The 16,019-nt window shown below is 36.3% G+C and overlaps 1 protein-coding gene and 1 long non-coding RNA gene across 7 annotated transcripts in view; one reads left to right on the forward strand and one right to left on the reverse strand.

The window, feature by feature from the left end:
- The window catches only part of UBP1 (upstream binding protein 1), a 53,399-nt gene extending 37,483 nt beyond the window's left edge, over positions 1–15,916 (forward strand). For 3 of the 6 annotated variants that reach the window (XM_083826535.1, XM_083826537.1, XM_083826540.1), the window contains 8 exons: positions 6,232–6,335; positions 7,086–7,140; positions 7,365–7,458; positions 8,642–8,732; positions 9,451–9,560; positions 10,216–10,358; positions 10,912–10,963; positions 14,058–15,916. In XM_083826535.1, the coding sequence (XP_083682661.1) occupies positions 6,232–6,335; positions 7,086–7,140; positions 7,365–7,458; positions 8,642–8,732; positions 9,451–9,560; positions 10,216–10,358; positions 10,912–10,963; positions 14,058–14,095 (687 nt within the window). In that variant the 3' untranslated portion in view covers positions 14,096–15,916. Of the gene's footprint in view, positions 1–3,492; positions 3,538–6,231; positions 6,336–7,085; positions 7,141–7,364; positions 7,459–8,641; positions 8,733–9,450; positions 9,561–10,215; positions 10,359–10,911; positions 10,964–14,057 lie in introns of all 6 variants that reach the window. The other 3 variants (XM_083826539.1, XM_083826538.1, XM_083826536.1) reach the window with 2 other exon arrangements.
- Positions 548–9,489, reverse strand: LOC310895348. Its single transcript, XR_014580628.1, has 2 exons — positions 9,379–9,489; positions 548–3,277 (listed from the first exon to the last, which is right to left on the reverse strand). It is a non-coding gene; the product is annotated as an uncharacterized lncRNA (long non-coding RNA).
- Positions 15,917–16,019: the final 103 nt, after the last annotated feature.

Consider the following 16,019-nt stretch of genomic DNA (forward strand, 5'->3'; position numbering starts at 1 on the left):
ATAAATTGTTGCAGAGAGACTGTGTGACTTTCAAAAGTAAAGAGCTTCCAGTTTATGCGACTTTAAAGTGAAATATCTTTTTGCTTTCCTGTATGTATGTAATTAGTGGAAATAAGAACAGTGAAATTTAGTCAAAATGTTTTGTCCCATATTTCTGTTTACATTCGATATGTTTCCATGTACATCAGTATTTTTAAAATGACATGTAGTGTTGCAGATTTTTACCGATTTTTCCTTTCACCATCTACATCTTGTGCTCCAAGCAGGTTTAATGCAGTTCAGAGCAGTTAGTCACTGTGTGTGCACTAACCCTGTACGTACCTCCCAAAACAAATCTAAGATACATCCTGCACACTCTTCCTGTAAGGCTCAGCGTTACAGATTTTCTGTGTGTTGTTTTGTAAGGTGAATATCAAGACCCTAGTAATTGTTAAGACGAGAAACCATCCTACATCTTCCATTTGGCAAAGTCAAAATGTCTATTAATAGCCTGTCTGTGGAATACATTTATTTGACTGTTCTTTGAACAGAAACATTGTGGTTACAGTTCTTTCCAGCAGCACTTAGCCAATGGCTGCCTGACTCTTGTCTCTCAGACGTTAGTTTTGCATTTATGATCTTTTAAAATGATGTGTAGGGTTTAGATTATAAAGTATTCAGTGTGTGCCTCTTGTTTGCTTATAAACCATGTAATTGGGGGGGGGGAGCAGTATTAAGTGATATGGGTTCCTTGGGGGATTCCCCCCCACCCCCTCCCCAGAACTACTGTAAGCACAGAGCTGTCTTGAATTTACCTGCTACTATTCTTGGCTGTGGGTCTTGTTTTGTTTTGTTGTTTTCTATCTTTTAAGATGCACCTTTAGGATTCTTTGGCAGTGCAGGCATTCTTTTATTAGTTGCAGATGGCCTGAGGTGGTGGGGAGAGGTATAGACAGGAGAAAGCAGGATTTTAGCACTTTTGCTTCTGAAGAAAGTCTGAAGCGTTTCTTGATCCTGCTCCTTGGAGAGATTTTTACTCTCTTCTTTCCTCCCTTGCTTTCATCTCTTCTTGTTGTAAGTACTTCATTGAAATAATTATTGCTTATAGGAAGGATAATAGAAGGTACTTTACAGAGTTGTGACAAATCAGTTGTTGCAATTAGGACAAACTATAGCCAAACAATTCTTGAAAGTTGTCTAAACTTCTTAGCAACCTCTCTACAAATCTCTTGAAATAGTAAGTTAAAGTGTTACCCTAATCACAGTGAAGAAATATTGAGCTAGGGCAGCTAGTACTGGACTTGTGATGAATATAAAGAGTGTATTTCTTCACTTCCTGCATTTACAGAATAGTCATCTTCCTTAAGGCTTTGCTTCACTTAAGCTTTGAGCACCCTGATTTTCTTAATGTCTCCCCCCACTTCCAGTAGTAGTTTGTTGATGATGCCTGTGATCAAGCATCTTTTTTCTGCTCTGTATGCTGTGCAGTGGTCCACGTCATTTTTGCTCCATGGTACCTAAAACTGAGCACAGCTTAAGCCTTACCAGTGTCAAGAGAATTGGAAAGATTACTTGGTTTGTGGGTCATGTAATGCTGTATCTATATATCAAAATTGCTTGCTTTTTCTGTGGTGTTGTCATACACGTTGATTTCAATATGAATTGGGTGAGCAATGACCCACAGGCTATTGTGGAATAACAGCTACTTACAGCTTTTCAGTTCTCATAATTCTGCAGCTGACTCTTCCTGTTTTGCATTTGCCCTTGATAAAATTCTGCCTTGAGATCACTTGTTCAGTTTGTTCAGGCCATTTTGAATTTTATTCCTGTATGATGAAACACTTCCAGCTTTGCTAACTTGATTTAATCTGCAAATATAACACACGGTCTGTTCCATCATGACAATGATTTTTCATTAACAAAACCATTAAAAATGACTAGGACCTTAAAAATACCATATTTCATACCATAGTTAATGTAAGAATACACCAAATAACACTATTTTTGCTGTACTCTTAGCAAAACGTTAGTAATTACTACATAGTATTATTTTTAACTGTGAGTATACAACTTGCTTGCTTGATCTAGGGAAGGAGTAACTATTCTACAGCTAGGACGCTTTATCAGACTTCTGCTCTTGTCACCAGGCAGGCTTGACTTTGTAGGCCTTGTAAATATGGACAGAGAACAAATGACACATGTCTCTACTTAGATCAGTTCTGGCCTTCGAAATCCTTTTTCCCAGATTTAGCCACTTACTAAATCAGAAGGTGTGCCTGTATCTGACTTGCCTCATATATGCAGATCAGATATACCATATGCATGTGCTGTTTAGCTATCACAGAGAAAAACTAGAGGCCTGTTTTGTTTAGGTATGAGAATTCACACTTACATACATATTATGTCTTTATATATGAGGGATCTTGTACTATATGTGTTGTAGGAACTGTGGCTCCATTACAGAAGGAAAATGAGATTGATTGGAATGCTTTCCCTGACAAATATGTGTTGGTTGTTACTTAGCATGTACTGTTTCCTAGATGCTCAGAAATAAGTTTTTGTTGCCTCTTTGTGAATTGTAGAAATTTAGCTCAGCCCAATCTGTATTTCTCTTCCTTTTTCAAAGCTGGGTATTGTTACCTTCCTCCTATGCCTCATCTACTCTATAGGCTTTTTTGTTCCTTGCTTTTTGCATCTCTTTTTGCATGTTTGTCATTTTATTGTGCCCCTCCAAGATTCTACTATTCTGTTTGCTGGTTATATCTAATTCTGTTCCTTTCTTCCTGTATGATTTCTTCCAGCTCAGCCACAATCCCATCTGGACAAATTGGTCTCTTCCCGATTTAATTTGTTTGTGATTCTAACACAACACTATACAAAGAATTGGGGAAACTTCCTTTCTGAACGGGTGCTTACTTTCTGAACAGTCATTCTACTCTGCTCTTCTCATAGTCTTTCCTAGGAAAAGGCTTTGTCTATTACTATCATTCATCTTTCCCCTCTCATTCATTTTCATAAGAACGCCATGTAAATGTGCTTTTCCATTCTTCTGTTTTTTGTTTCCACCTCATGTTTCAAAATTCAGTGCAGTCACCACAATTTCTTCAGTATTTATCGTAGTGTTTTCCAAACAGACATGCGTAATTAAACTACTTGTTAAGACTGTCTTGTGCTATGGACAATTTACTTTTTCCATACTGGTAAAAGGCTACAAACTTAACACTGCCTTCTGGACCTCAGAGCAGATGTTTATGGACAGGTGACTTTCATCCAGGGGCCATCTTATGAAAGAGGTGCCCTATATTTTTAAGGAAGAAGGAAAAAAAAAAACACAAAAACAAATAAACAACAACAGCAAAACCAAACAAAAACAGGATCTTTTTCCTGGTTTGAATTTGAAAAAGCAATATCTTGATTGATTGTTATATTAGTGTACAATGAATTATATGTCACAAGCTAGAATGTATAAAACTACAATTTGATTAAACTTGGTCAAAATGTCTATTTTTACAGATAGAGTTGACTATAAAGCACACATCGAAGTTGGAAGACTTCCAGGTATAGGCCTTGAAATGAATTGGAGCATTAAGTTTTGGATGTGAAAGATTGGTGCAGAAGTTAAATATTCTATAAGCAACTTAAATTTAGAATATGAGACCTTCTTGAGGCCATATGAGTCAGAAAGTGGAGCTGGGACAAAACTGATTTAGCAACAAAAACATACAGTATTTCTTGTTTGTTTCTCCTTACCTCTGTACTTCATATAGTGGCATACAGGATACATTATGTGGGTGACTTCACATTTTGGGAATAACTTCTTTACTTCTGCTTTCAGAATAATTAAGTCTGTATGAGTAGAAGTTTTTCACTTTGGACAAGAAGGACTGCAGCTGCTTGGGGCAAGAACCCTTTACTTTATAGGTTTCCTGAAAAAGCTCTGTGTAATAAAATTGCTGCCCTGTTCTCTAAAGATGATGCTATGTGCCAAAATGTAAGACTGTTCTGGAGAACACCCTGTTTTTTTGATGATTTGGTATTTGAATATAGTATGGACTTATTTGCCAAAGTTCTTTTTTACTCTCTTGTAAAGCATGAATTTGGGCATACTCTAGTAGACTGGAAGTAGGAAGGGAAAGGACAGTAAACAGTGGCTTAGAAAAACTTGAATTTTTGCAGCTCTTCAAAAGTTAAGAACATTGAGTTTGAATGCCGCATATCCCGAGTCTGAAAAGTCATACTTGGAAAGAAAGTCTTCCGTTTTTGCTCAGTAAAACCATGAGTCAAAATTTATAACTTCATTCATATCCCGTACAGAAGGGTGTTAAAGATAGGAAACCAATATAATTTTCTCCTTATCAAGAATTAATCAGTGTTCAGAGATTAAGGCATAATTTCTGGAGTACAGTTGTATCAGTGGTATTGTGTAAGTGTACTAGTAATGGAGGGCAGTTAGTACTGAGACCTTTGATTAACTCAGTTTCCTTGAACCTTTCAGAATTAAGTATCTCAGTGCTCAGACATTCTTTTTTTCCCTCTACAACCTATGTGACAGAACTGAGCCAATGGACGTGTTGCAGGATTAGTATTATCACTACTAGTATTTTTTTTTTAACCAACTGATTCAGTCTTGGTGGATAACATTTTTGCAGGAAGAGGAGTCAAGAACAGGACTTAAGTGTCTGTATAGGAGAAAGAAGGCTACTCTCTTCTGGTTGGGATCTTTTTTCTGAAATGTGCTTTTCTTCCTGTGTTTAAACTCAGTCTGTTGTGAACAACTTAACTAATTTTGAAGGAAAGCAACATTAACTGCAGTACATGACTTGGAAATGTTCAAAGCCTGTTCTCTTGACACTGATGCATTCTTCCTTGCCCCTGAAGTGAAATACATGTTGAACCCTATCTTACAAGGAGTAGTGGTTAAGGATGTACAACTTGAAACTGTGCGTCCAGATAAACAACTTGCATTAATACTTAGTCAGAGAATCTTAGAAAATTAAGGAAAATGCATTTCACTTCAAAAATATTTCAGCAGAACAAAGCTAATATTATTATGTTGACCTTTTATTTTACAATTATGTTTTTGGAGTATGTAATTATTTGAGGTGAACTTTAAACTTAGCTTGAAGAGAAACAACAGAAGGGAAATGCACAGAATAGGAGGAATCGTGGGTAACACTAGAAGGCCATGGAAGAGCTTGCTTTGTGGGGACAGCACTGGTTGTAGTCGAACTGCTGTTAACTGTTACAGAAGATTTCAGCCAGCATTAGGCTTACCTATGGTTTCCCTCAGGTAGTGAAAGGATCTTTCAATAGAAAATTGTTGAAACATGTTTCCATGAAGTCATACTTGTTTCTACCTCCCCTCCCTCTGCAGGGCTATGATACAACTCTGGAAACTTCCCTACAGGCTATTTATTTAGCTGGTTTATATATTAGAAATCTTTGTTGTTTTAACAGGCATGGTCTTAGCTTACTTTATCTTGGGCAGCTTGGTTTTTTAATACTGTCTTTGAACATATCAAAATCTGTTGCTTTTTTTTTGGTTTTATTTAAAGTGATGAATTTGCAGTGGTATTGGAAACACTAAAAGCTAGTGTCAAAGAGCTTTTATGACGATGGTTTAAAAACTATCCAAAAAAAGACTTCAAATTAGATAGCTGGTTCATTATACACTTGTTATGGCATAAATTTGTGCATAACCATTCCAGTTTAGAAAAAGCAGTACATGTAGCATAATTTCAGTCCAGCAGTAAATTATTATTTTTTTTATTTAACAATATTTCTACTGAAAATTCTAGCTGTATTTAATTGCTTCCCGGGCAGCTTTGTTAGATTTACCAGCAATGTGAAATCTAGCTTCAAAGTTCTCCTTACTCTTGCTGAACTCCTGTTTTGTACTTGGAATTTGAACAGTCCCTTCATGCAAGGATGAAGGAAGTGTTTTGAGCAGATGGCTTGGGGTTAGTTGGTTTGGATTAAACTGAGTAATCTATTCAGGTTCTCTGTCAGTTCCACCACTAATAACTTCACTGTGTTAACTGTGAAGGTATATGTGTAAGTCTTCTTGAAAGAGCAAGTTAAAATTGATTCTTGCCTGGAGTATCTGCATGTAATGTGTGGGATGGAGGGAATCTTTATTTACAGAGCAAAATTCTGAGTGGGAAAAAAAATCTGGGTCTAAGTGGAAGAACTATGCATCAGAATAAAAACTGTATTGTTAAAGAATTAAATCCAAGTTTCTCTTACCTTCAGTGCTCACCATGGCCTGATACTCCTACAACATTTGTAAACAACAGTCCTACTCCTGCTCCAACCTTTACCTCTGCTCAACATAATACCTACAGTGTCCCAGACAGGTCAGTTTCGTTTTCTGTAACCAATTAGAGATTGCATTTTTAAATCAGGCACATTCAAAAGAGCTTTCTGAGTGAGTTCAGAAGCTTGCTACTGTTTCCTGATTTCACTGGGGAATGAGAGAGATTTTATTGTTTTGTCTTACATATTTATTTTAGAGTGTGACACATGCATCATGTGATTCAATTATAATGTAACTTCTTTTGCTTTAACATTTTTCTTCCATGCTGTTCACTGCTGGAAACTTTTCTTCTTGTCCTTTGGCATATAGCAAATACTTTACCTTTTAATGATTCCAATTTAGGTCTTGTCAGTGTATGGAAACTACTAAGCTTTTTTCAGTAAGAACAGTCTCCCATTTCCCTCATACAGGTAATACAATATGAAGGAAAAAAAAATCTTTACCAGCTTTATAACAGAAATTGTATTAGTAAAAGCATGTTGTATTGAGGTATTAATTAAACTGGGGTGATCAAGCAATAATTTATAGTGGTATTGTCTGTATTCTTTTGTTTAGTCTGCCTTGTATTTTACTACCTCTTCCTCAGTCATCCTTTAAGACAGCTAAATGACCATATATCCTCCCGTGACTGTTGTAAAGCTGCTTCTCCACTTGATAAAGAATACACAGATAGGAACCAGATGATTTGTGTATCGAAGTGTGATGATCGTTCTCTTGATTTTAACTTTAATAGTCCCAGTCTATGCAGCGTTTAATTTATCTTAATACTTTTTTTTTCTCTCCTCTGTAGTAATTCCTCCTCCCCAAATCATCAAGGAGATGGAACCTCTCAAGGATCTGGAGATGTGAGTGTTTACTTTCTGGTATTGATCCTGGCTGTATTTGCACAAAGGCAGATATTTGTGTCAGTACATTTGATTTATACATGCCTAGACATTAATAGGTATTCAGCAAAAGTGTTTAACTGAGGGGTTTTTTTTCATTATTTTGGGGTGGTTTTTTCTGTATTTTCTTTCCTTTTTTTTTTTTTTTTGATAAAAATTACCACATCCAATCTTGTTTCTTACAGCAGCTTCATCCTTCAGCCACAATCCAGGAAACTCAGCAATGGTTGCTCAAGCATAGGTTCTCTACTTATACAAGGCTTTTTTCAAATTTCTCAGGTATCTAAAACTTAATATTTATTTAGAGTCTTTGTGCTAATGAGCAAGTTTTGTGTGGAAAATTGATCTCTAAATATAAAATGGAACCAATATTTATTGTAGCTTATAGTGTATAATTTGCTTGTTAAGTGTTTAATTTTCAATGACAAAGACCTGTGGAAGAAATCTTTTAAACCAGTTCTTTTTGATTATAGTCTTCGTATGTTCATAAAAGTCTAATACTAGCTGTCTGGTACATTTCCTTTGAAGCAGTAGACCCATTTTAGTTCTTATGATAGTACTTCAGCTTTTATTATTATTACAATAGTATTTACAGGTAATGATAACAAAACATTCTTGCTGTTTTTTAATCTATGAATTGCTAGATCATCTCTGGATTGCTTCCATAATAAAAGCTGTCTTTTTTTTTTCTCTATCTATTACAATTACTGATTTTTCAGACTGTTGTTTTCTTCGTTGACACCCATGCTGCTTCTAAGAAATACACTTCCTTCCATTTTGTGTTTAAAACTGCTTAATATCATTTACTGAAGCTTCCTTTTCTGAAGTAAGTGTTCTGGGAAGTAGTTGTTTTCACAGCTCACTTATTCCCAGGATCATTTTAAAAAGAACTGCTTTTGGATGGAAGTATCCCACAGACTGGATTCATCCCACAGGATGTTGATTTACTGATTTGACTATGCTGATTTAGTTATGCCACCCTTTAGCAGCATCTCCTATATATAAGCACAACGTAGTAACTTAAGTACATGCAAGGTAGGATGTGTTAGTTGAATGCCTGAAATGAGTTAGTTGAGGGTTGGGGCATGTGAGAAACTATCAAATTTTTGCTCTGCATTTTGCATGTGTCTAAAATGCACTAAGCTGGGTATATTTGAGTAATTTAAGCTGTTATCTGGATAGAGAACAGATACCTATCCTACTAAAATTGTGTGTCTTGCAGATTATGTACTTCTAAGATGTGTACACCATCATGAAAAACTAGTCACCTTCAGAAAATCGGTCTTTTTTTCATAGTGCTAGCTAGGCAGCGCCTATTAAAAATGTTGCTTGCTTGTTCATGTTTGCTTGATTCCACTTTTATGGTTGAATTTGTTACTCCTGGTTTAAATGAACTTACAATTTCTTTTTAAAAGTAGAAATATTCTAAAACAAACTTAGTAAAATCCTCGTGTTTCTCCAGGTGCTGATTTATTAAAGCTGACAAGAGAAGATCTGGTACAAATCTGTGGTCCAGCCGATGGAATTCGGCTATACAATGCACTGAAATCCAGGTAAAACCTTGAATGTGCAGCTGATTGGGTTTTGTTGTATCACGCACGGGAAAAGCACTCCCTTCCTTGGAGCGGGAGGTTGGGAAGCCAGTGCTTAGTGGCTGGATGAGCCTTGATGCCTGCGTGAGCTGCCCCAGGAGTTGGTAGATCCTTTCACATTTAAAAAGCAACTCCATGTCCTCTGGGCAGACCCCAGGTGAGATGCAGGCGCTGATAGGTTCAGAGGTAAGCTGTAAGACTGGTACCAGTGCAGTTGGGCATTGCCTGTTTCTTGAAGACATTAATTTGTTGCCGTAACACAAAACCTCTCATTTAGGTGAACTCAGAACAACCTGAGGCTTGACTACTAAAAAGTTGACTACTAACACATACAGCATCCCAACGATCTGTCTGATTCTGACTGAAATGGGTATACAGTTCCTTAGTAGGACTTGTTGCTATTCAGCTGTGTTCCGGGATTCCAACAAGCAGTGTCTTGATGAACTCAAAATTTACTGAAATTTTGTTTAAATGTGGTATGGTAGTATCTGTGAAACTGCTCACTGATGGTGTGATATCAAATTACTGTATTAATAGGGTCTTTTATCTGAGAAGAAAAGCATTTCAAGTATACTTCTCTATGCTGTTAACATAGCAAAAAAATTACCTTTGCAAATTGGTTTCCATATTTCCAGAGCAAGCAAGCTTTTGTGTAATACGTGATTTGTTTGACTTGCAGGTCTGTTAGGCCCCGTTTAACAATCTATGTCTGTCAGGAGCCATTAAGGAGCGTACAACTGGAAAGACAAGATGCAGGCAATGGTGATAGCAGCAATGGTGCAATATATGGTATGGTACATAAGCGTCTCTTTATGTAACATTTTTGTATCTTAAAAATATAAAAGATTGCTGGTGTATTCAGAATGACATAGCTGTCTAGTAACACTGTAGGACCTTAAAACCTCTCTAGGTTAAATTATCGATTTTTCAGTCCACTGATAAAACTAACTGTAGTTAATTGGATAACTAATTAAGAAACATTCAAATTAGCTGTGCTGTGTTGTACAGCCAAGATATTAACTAGATGCATGTAGATGAATATAAAAGCGAAAGCAAATTAAAGACTTAACGTTCTTAGCCATGTTTAATTATGTTTCCCTGACATTTTCTGTGCAACTGAACTAAAACTGGTACAGCTTTGACAAGTAAAACATCCAAGCAGTGTACAAGGTTATGGTTATTAGCACAGGGGTACCGTGTTATTTTCCTGGGAGCTAGCGGCTGTTTCAGCATAGATGGGACCTTAATGTTTAATTGTAAATTTGTATCAATCATACAATTAAGAGACTGGAAGTACCTGCTTGTTAGGCGAGTACACAGGGGGAGTGGAGGTAAGGTTTTAAGATTTTTGAGAGCCAGGGATATACACAATTTCCATTTTTTTCGTGTATTAACTCGTTTTTAATTAGTATGCTGTTTACTTGTATGCTTTTTTCCCTTGTAGTTTATCATGCAATCTACTTAGAAGAAATGGCAGCCTCAGAAGTCACACGCAAGCTTGCTTTGGCATTTAATATTCCTTTGCATCAGATCAACCAGGTTTACAGACAGGGTCCCACTGGTATCCACATTCTTGTTAGTGATCAGGTAAGAGAAATTTTATTTTCTTGAAAAATGCTTTATTTATGAATTCACGAGAATGAAGGCTTTTCTTATGCTTGCTTCTTTATTACTATGTTTTCTGTTTAGTAATACAACCTAGTATTTGATTTTTTTTTCTTTCTCTTGTACCTTGTAAGGAGCCTTTAAATACCTTTAAATGTCAATTCCTCTACCTGAATAATCTCAAACTACGAGAAGAGAAGGACTTCTGAGTCGATGCAGTAATTACTTAGTGTGTATTTATTTTGTATGTGCCCAAAGGCATGTTAAGTACTGTCGAATATGGCGTACTTGAACATCTGCTACATATATTCAGACTTCAAAAACAGCCAACAGTAATAGGGTCCTAACTGGTTGTCAAATGATTAACAAGCAGTACTTACGATAGACATACGTTTAAATTTAATTTGCTATATGCTTGTCACAGCTGAATACTTGCTGAATAAAACCGAAGTATGCAATTGCTTATAAAAGGCTTTGTTTAATATTTGATGTAATTATCTTTTGCATAATAAAAGGTGATTTTTTTTTTTTTCAGATGGTTCAAAACTTTCAAGATGAGAGTTGTTTCTTATTCACCACAATAAAAGGTACAGTGTCTTTTAGTGATAGCTAAAAACAAAAATGTTTATTCCACCAAGGAGTTTTGCTTAAAGCAGAGTACTGTTCTAGTAACTTCCATGAGCAAAGAGAAACAGCAGTTCCAGTAAAGGCAGACTTGCCAAAAAACCTGCATGCAGTAGTGGCAGAAAGCATACGTGAGTTACTCCTTTCTTAGGTCCCTTTCTACGGACTGAAACGCTTTCAGTCCCTATGTAGTGCTGCAGTTCTACCAAGCTTTCAGTACAGACCAGTGCAATGCTCAGTAATAAGTCTCTTAAAATTCAGTCAGTTGTTACTGAATAGTGCTTGCCATTCATAAGTGTTGAGAAAGGTTTCAAAATTAAAAAAAAAGAGAAAGGGAGGGAAGGAAAAAGTGAGAAAGAGAAGAGCGAAAGAAAGAGGAAGAGATAGGAGTAAGGAAAGAGGGAGAAAGATTGAAAGAGAAAGAAAAATGAAAGAGAAAAAGGGAAAAGAAGGAAGAAGGAAGGAGAAAGGAAGAAAAGGAAAGATGGAAAGAAAGGATGAAGAAAGGTAAGGAAGAAAAAGGAAAAGCATAAAAGGGAGAGAGGAAGGAAGGAAAGAAGAAAAAAGGAAAGATGGGGAGAGAAAGAAAGGGAAAGAAGGAAAGCAAGAAGGGGAAGGAGGGAGAAAGGAGAAGGACAGATGAAGTTAAAGAGAAGAAAGGAGGAGAGAGAAAACAGGAAGAAAAGAGAAAGGGGAAAAGATTGAAAGAGGAAAAGAAGAGAAAAAGGAAAAAAGGAAGAGAGAGGATGGAAGAAAGCAGAAATGAGAAAGTAGTAGAGAAAAAGAGGGAGAGGAAAAGAAAAAGAAGAGAGGAAGAAAAAGGAAGGAAAAAGATGGAAAGAAAGGAAGAAAAAGGAAAAGAAGCATAAAAAGAAAGGAAAGCAAAAAGAGAGGGAAAGAAAAAGAGAAAGGGAGGGACGGAGAAAGAAAAAGGAAAAAGGAAGGAAAGAAAGGAAGAAAAAGAAGGAAAGAGGAAGAAAACGAGAAGAGACAGACAACAAGACAAAATGGGAAAGAAAGAAAAAGAGAAAATGAAGGGAAAGGAGGAGAGAAAGGATACAGAGTGATGGAGAGAGAAAGATTGAAAGAGAAAGCAAACAATGAAAGAAAGACCAAGAAAGAAAAGAGAGGAAAAGCAGAAAAGAAAAAGAAAGGAGAGAGCGGAACAGAATGAAAGGAAGAAGGAAGGAAGAGAAGAGATGGAAAGAACAGAAGAAAGGAAAAGCATAAAAAAGAGGAAGAGAAAGAATGCAGAGGAGGAAAGCGGAAAAGGAAAGAAGGTAGAAGAAGGAAGGAAAAAAGAAAGGGGAAGAAAGGAAGGAAAAGCAAAAAGACAGCAAGAGAATGAAAGGGAGAGAGTGGGAGAGAGAAGGAGAGGAAGGGAAAGAAGGAAAGAGAAGGATAAAATAAAGGGGGACAGAGAAAGGAGTTAGAGAAAAAAGAGGAGAGAAAAGGAAGAAGGATGGATAGGGAGGGAGGGAGAGAAACTGAAAGAGCAAAGAAGAAAGACATGAAAGAAGGAACAAGCAAGAGAGAGGAAGGAAGAGAGAACAAAAGAGACAAAAAGCAAGGAAGAAAGCAGAAAAAGAGAAGAGAAAGGGGAGAAAGAATGAAAGAAGAGAAAGAAGGTAAAGAGGAAGATAGGAGGAAGAGTGAGAGATAAAGGAAAGAAAAAAACAAGGGAAGGATGAACGGACAGAAAGAGATAGAGAAACAGAAAGGAAGACAAAGACAAAGAAAGAAGGAAAGGGAGAGAGAAAGAAGGAATGAAAGAAAACGTGAAAAGAAAAAAGAAAGGGAAAGTGGAAGAAAGAAAAGGAGAAAAGGAGAGAAAGGAAGAAAAGTAAAAGAGGAAGAGGGAGAGTAAGGGAAAGAAAGGGAGAGAAAAGAGAAAGGGAGGGAAGAAGAAAGAAGGAGGAAGGAAAGGAAGAAACAAAGGAAAAGAGATACGGCAAAAGAGAATGAGGAGACAAGGAGAAGAGAGGAGGAGGAAAGAAAAGTACAGAGAAAGGAATTTAGAAAAAAATAAAAAGAAAAGGAGAGGGAGGGAGGGAGGAAATTGAAAGAAAGGAAGAAAAAAGAAAAAGAGCAAGCAAGAAAGAGGGAGGAGGGAGGAAGGAAGAGAAAGAACAAAAGAGAGAGGAAGATAACGGAAAAGAGAAAAAGTGGAAAAGGGAGAAAGAAAGGGAAGAAAGAATGAAGAGTGGAAGAAGAGAAAAACCATGAGAAGAGAGGAGAGGGGAAGAGGAAAAGAAAGTAAGGAGAGAAAGAGGAAGAAGAAGAGAAATAGAATGAAAGAACAGAAAAGAGTGTTCATTAAGATGAATGCCATGCTTCCTTAGGAATCCAATTTATTTCTGATAAACTTACCACGAAATTGACATACTCAATGGACAAGTTTGACTGCAAATTTTACCTACAGAAACTGCCCCAATTTTTAAGAGCCAGTTACAAATTGTAACATTTTTGCTTCAGTGTAAGGAAAAAAAAAGTTTGCTGTAGATGAGCTAGATGTCTGCTTCACTTTACCAGCATTCTAATTTGAAACCCATTGTTTTGTAGAATAAAATCTATTCCTGTCACTAATGATTGTTAGAGACTCGTTTTTCTCAGTTGTTAATAAGCCTTTTGGTGGTACTGCTAGCTTCTAAATAAAGTCCACAGGATTTCAACACAGGTCCCATTTTGGCTTTCTTGTTTAGGGCTGAGCATCAGAAAATATATGTTTGAAAAAATATACTAATACTGATTTATTGGTCTTGCAGAAGTTGTTAACTTCCGTCTATGATATTAGCTGTCCCTGTCAAATGATGTGGTTTTAATGTGCAACAGGAAGAGTTCAGAAACAAATGCAAACAAAATCTTTTAAACTGTTATTAAGCACTTAGTTTGAATAGCAAGTTACCAGTATGTTGGGAGTTTCAAGCTTAATAATTCATAGCAGTAACAAGCTACTTCAATACAGTAAAAACCAAGTTCATTCCTTGATATTTTGTTGCACTGGCTAGTACATTTATGGCTCTATTTACAAAAGATTGACACTTCTCTCTTTTTCAGCTGAAAATGGTGAAGGCTTCCATATAATTTTGAAGTGATGTCACATGATTGCTAGACATATTCCAATGCAGAATGAAGTCCTGCCTAAAGATTATGAAGATCATCCAAAAACTTCGGATCTAACTTCACTATATAAGATGTTTCATATTGAAAACACAAGATGACCTACCTTTCAAATGAGCTGTTTGATAAGTGAACTTCCTTATCACTGCCATAGCTAAGTGTCCTCATGAGAGGTATAATGCCATGACAGCTTATGTACAGGCATGGAAGACAATGTTGTAAGCAAAGGTGCTTGCCCTTTACTGAAATAAGGCAAATTATGGCCAGTAGATACAGTTTTTAGAAGTGAAGCGCTATTGCTTTTCTATTACCTGTATCCAGTTGGAGATGAATGTAAACTTATTTGAGGGCATTTACCTTTCTGTGCCAGTTTGTCTATTACTTGCTCGTACCTTATGCTGATTTTATTTGTTGATGTTAGCAGAGCACATATTAATCTGTGTGGAAATGAGCAGTTAAGCTGATAGTGATCAGGTTGTTGGGTCTTTGAGAGTAAAGCTGTCAAAACAGCTTTCATGTAAATTGTTTATAAGAGCATATGTAAGAAGTGTAAATGCCAGAATAGGGCTTTTAAGAAGTCCTAGCCAGATGCAATATATGCATGCAGCAAACTGCATTATCAGTAGTACCTTATTGGACGGATTAATATAAATCCTATGGGGTACCAAGTAATTGTGTTTTGCTTTAACAAATTTAATGGAAAATAATTGCCTATGCATCCTTTATTTTTAGTTTCCTAGATTCTCTGCAGAGCACTGCTGCAGTTTAACTCTTTGCTTGTAACGTTGTGGGTTTAAAAATACTAGCAGTGAGAGGTGGATTTTTATGACTTACGGAATTATGCTCTTGAGGGACCTTGACTCACTGGCACCAAGGGGCTATCATCGCTTTCAGCATCAAGTAAATTGCTTAAGAAACACTAAATAACGCACCCTTTAAGTCTCCTTACCAGCAGGTAAAACTTTGCTGAAGTCACTATTATGAACAATTATCTTACCTTTTCTGTTGACTCTTTGCTCTCAGATGCATACTGTAAAACTGTTACAGTGCCTCTACCATATGACCAAATATTTACTTTACTTTGAACCAGAATATGTGCTTTTCCAATATTTTGGATATTTCTAGTAAAGACATGGCACAGCATTTCCTATGTTAACATTGTTTCAACTGTTTTAGGTACTCAAAGGGGAATACTTCAAAAGGTATTAAGTGACAGTTTCATATCTGTCATTTTGTGCCTTTGAAAGTTTCCACCTTGATCTCTGGCTTAAAAGCTTGGGACTAGTTTGCTTTTTATGCTGCAGTGTTCATTGTGAACAGCTACTACAGCATATAAAAAAGCAACTTTGATTTTTCATTCCCTCTTTCGTAACTGGCTCAAGTGCTTAGAAGAAAAGCTTCTTAAACCTGGCATTTTGAAAATTTAAATTCATCGAAGCTAAAGTTTCTTTCCTATTTTTATTTTTTTTCTGCACTGAAAGTAACATTTTCTGTACTTAAACATTTCTGCCTATAAGTTGTTCATACTTGGGTATTGTTTGGTCCTAGTATTTTTCTTGAACTGACAATTGTGTCTTCTCAGCTCGTACCATATTCAAATCCAAATGTTTTATGAAAGGTTGATTGGAAAGTATCCAAATATCTAATTTTAAAGAATATTGAAAGTTGTACAGTAGTTTGTCCAGCTCACTTGAAATTGGAATTAAATTATGGCACCAGCAAATTGCTTTTGTTTTTTAATAAGATGTACACATTTCAATTTAAGTGTAATAAATGTTTTTCAATAATTTCGTAAATGTTTTTTTCATTTCTTTTAACATCTTGGAGATACTTCTGTTGTTAAGGGTTAGACTGTGAGGTTTATCCTGGCAGTTAATGGTTGGTAAAAGTAAATAATCA

Source organism: Anser anser (genome assembly GCF_964211835.1).
Source record: "Anser anser genome assembly, chromosome: 2".
Taxonomy (NCBI): Eukaryota; Metazoa; Chordata; class Aves; order Anseriformes; family Anatidae; genus Anser; species Anser anser.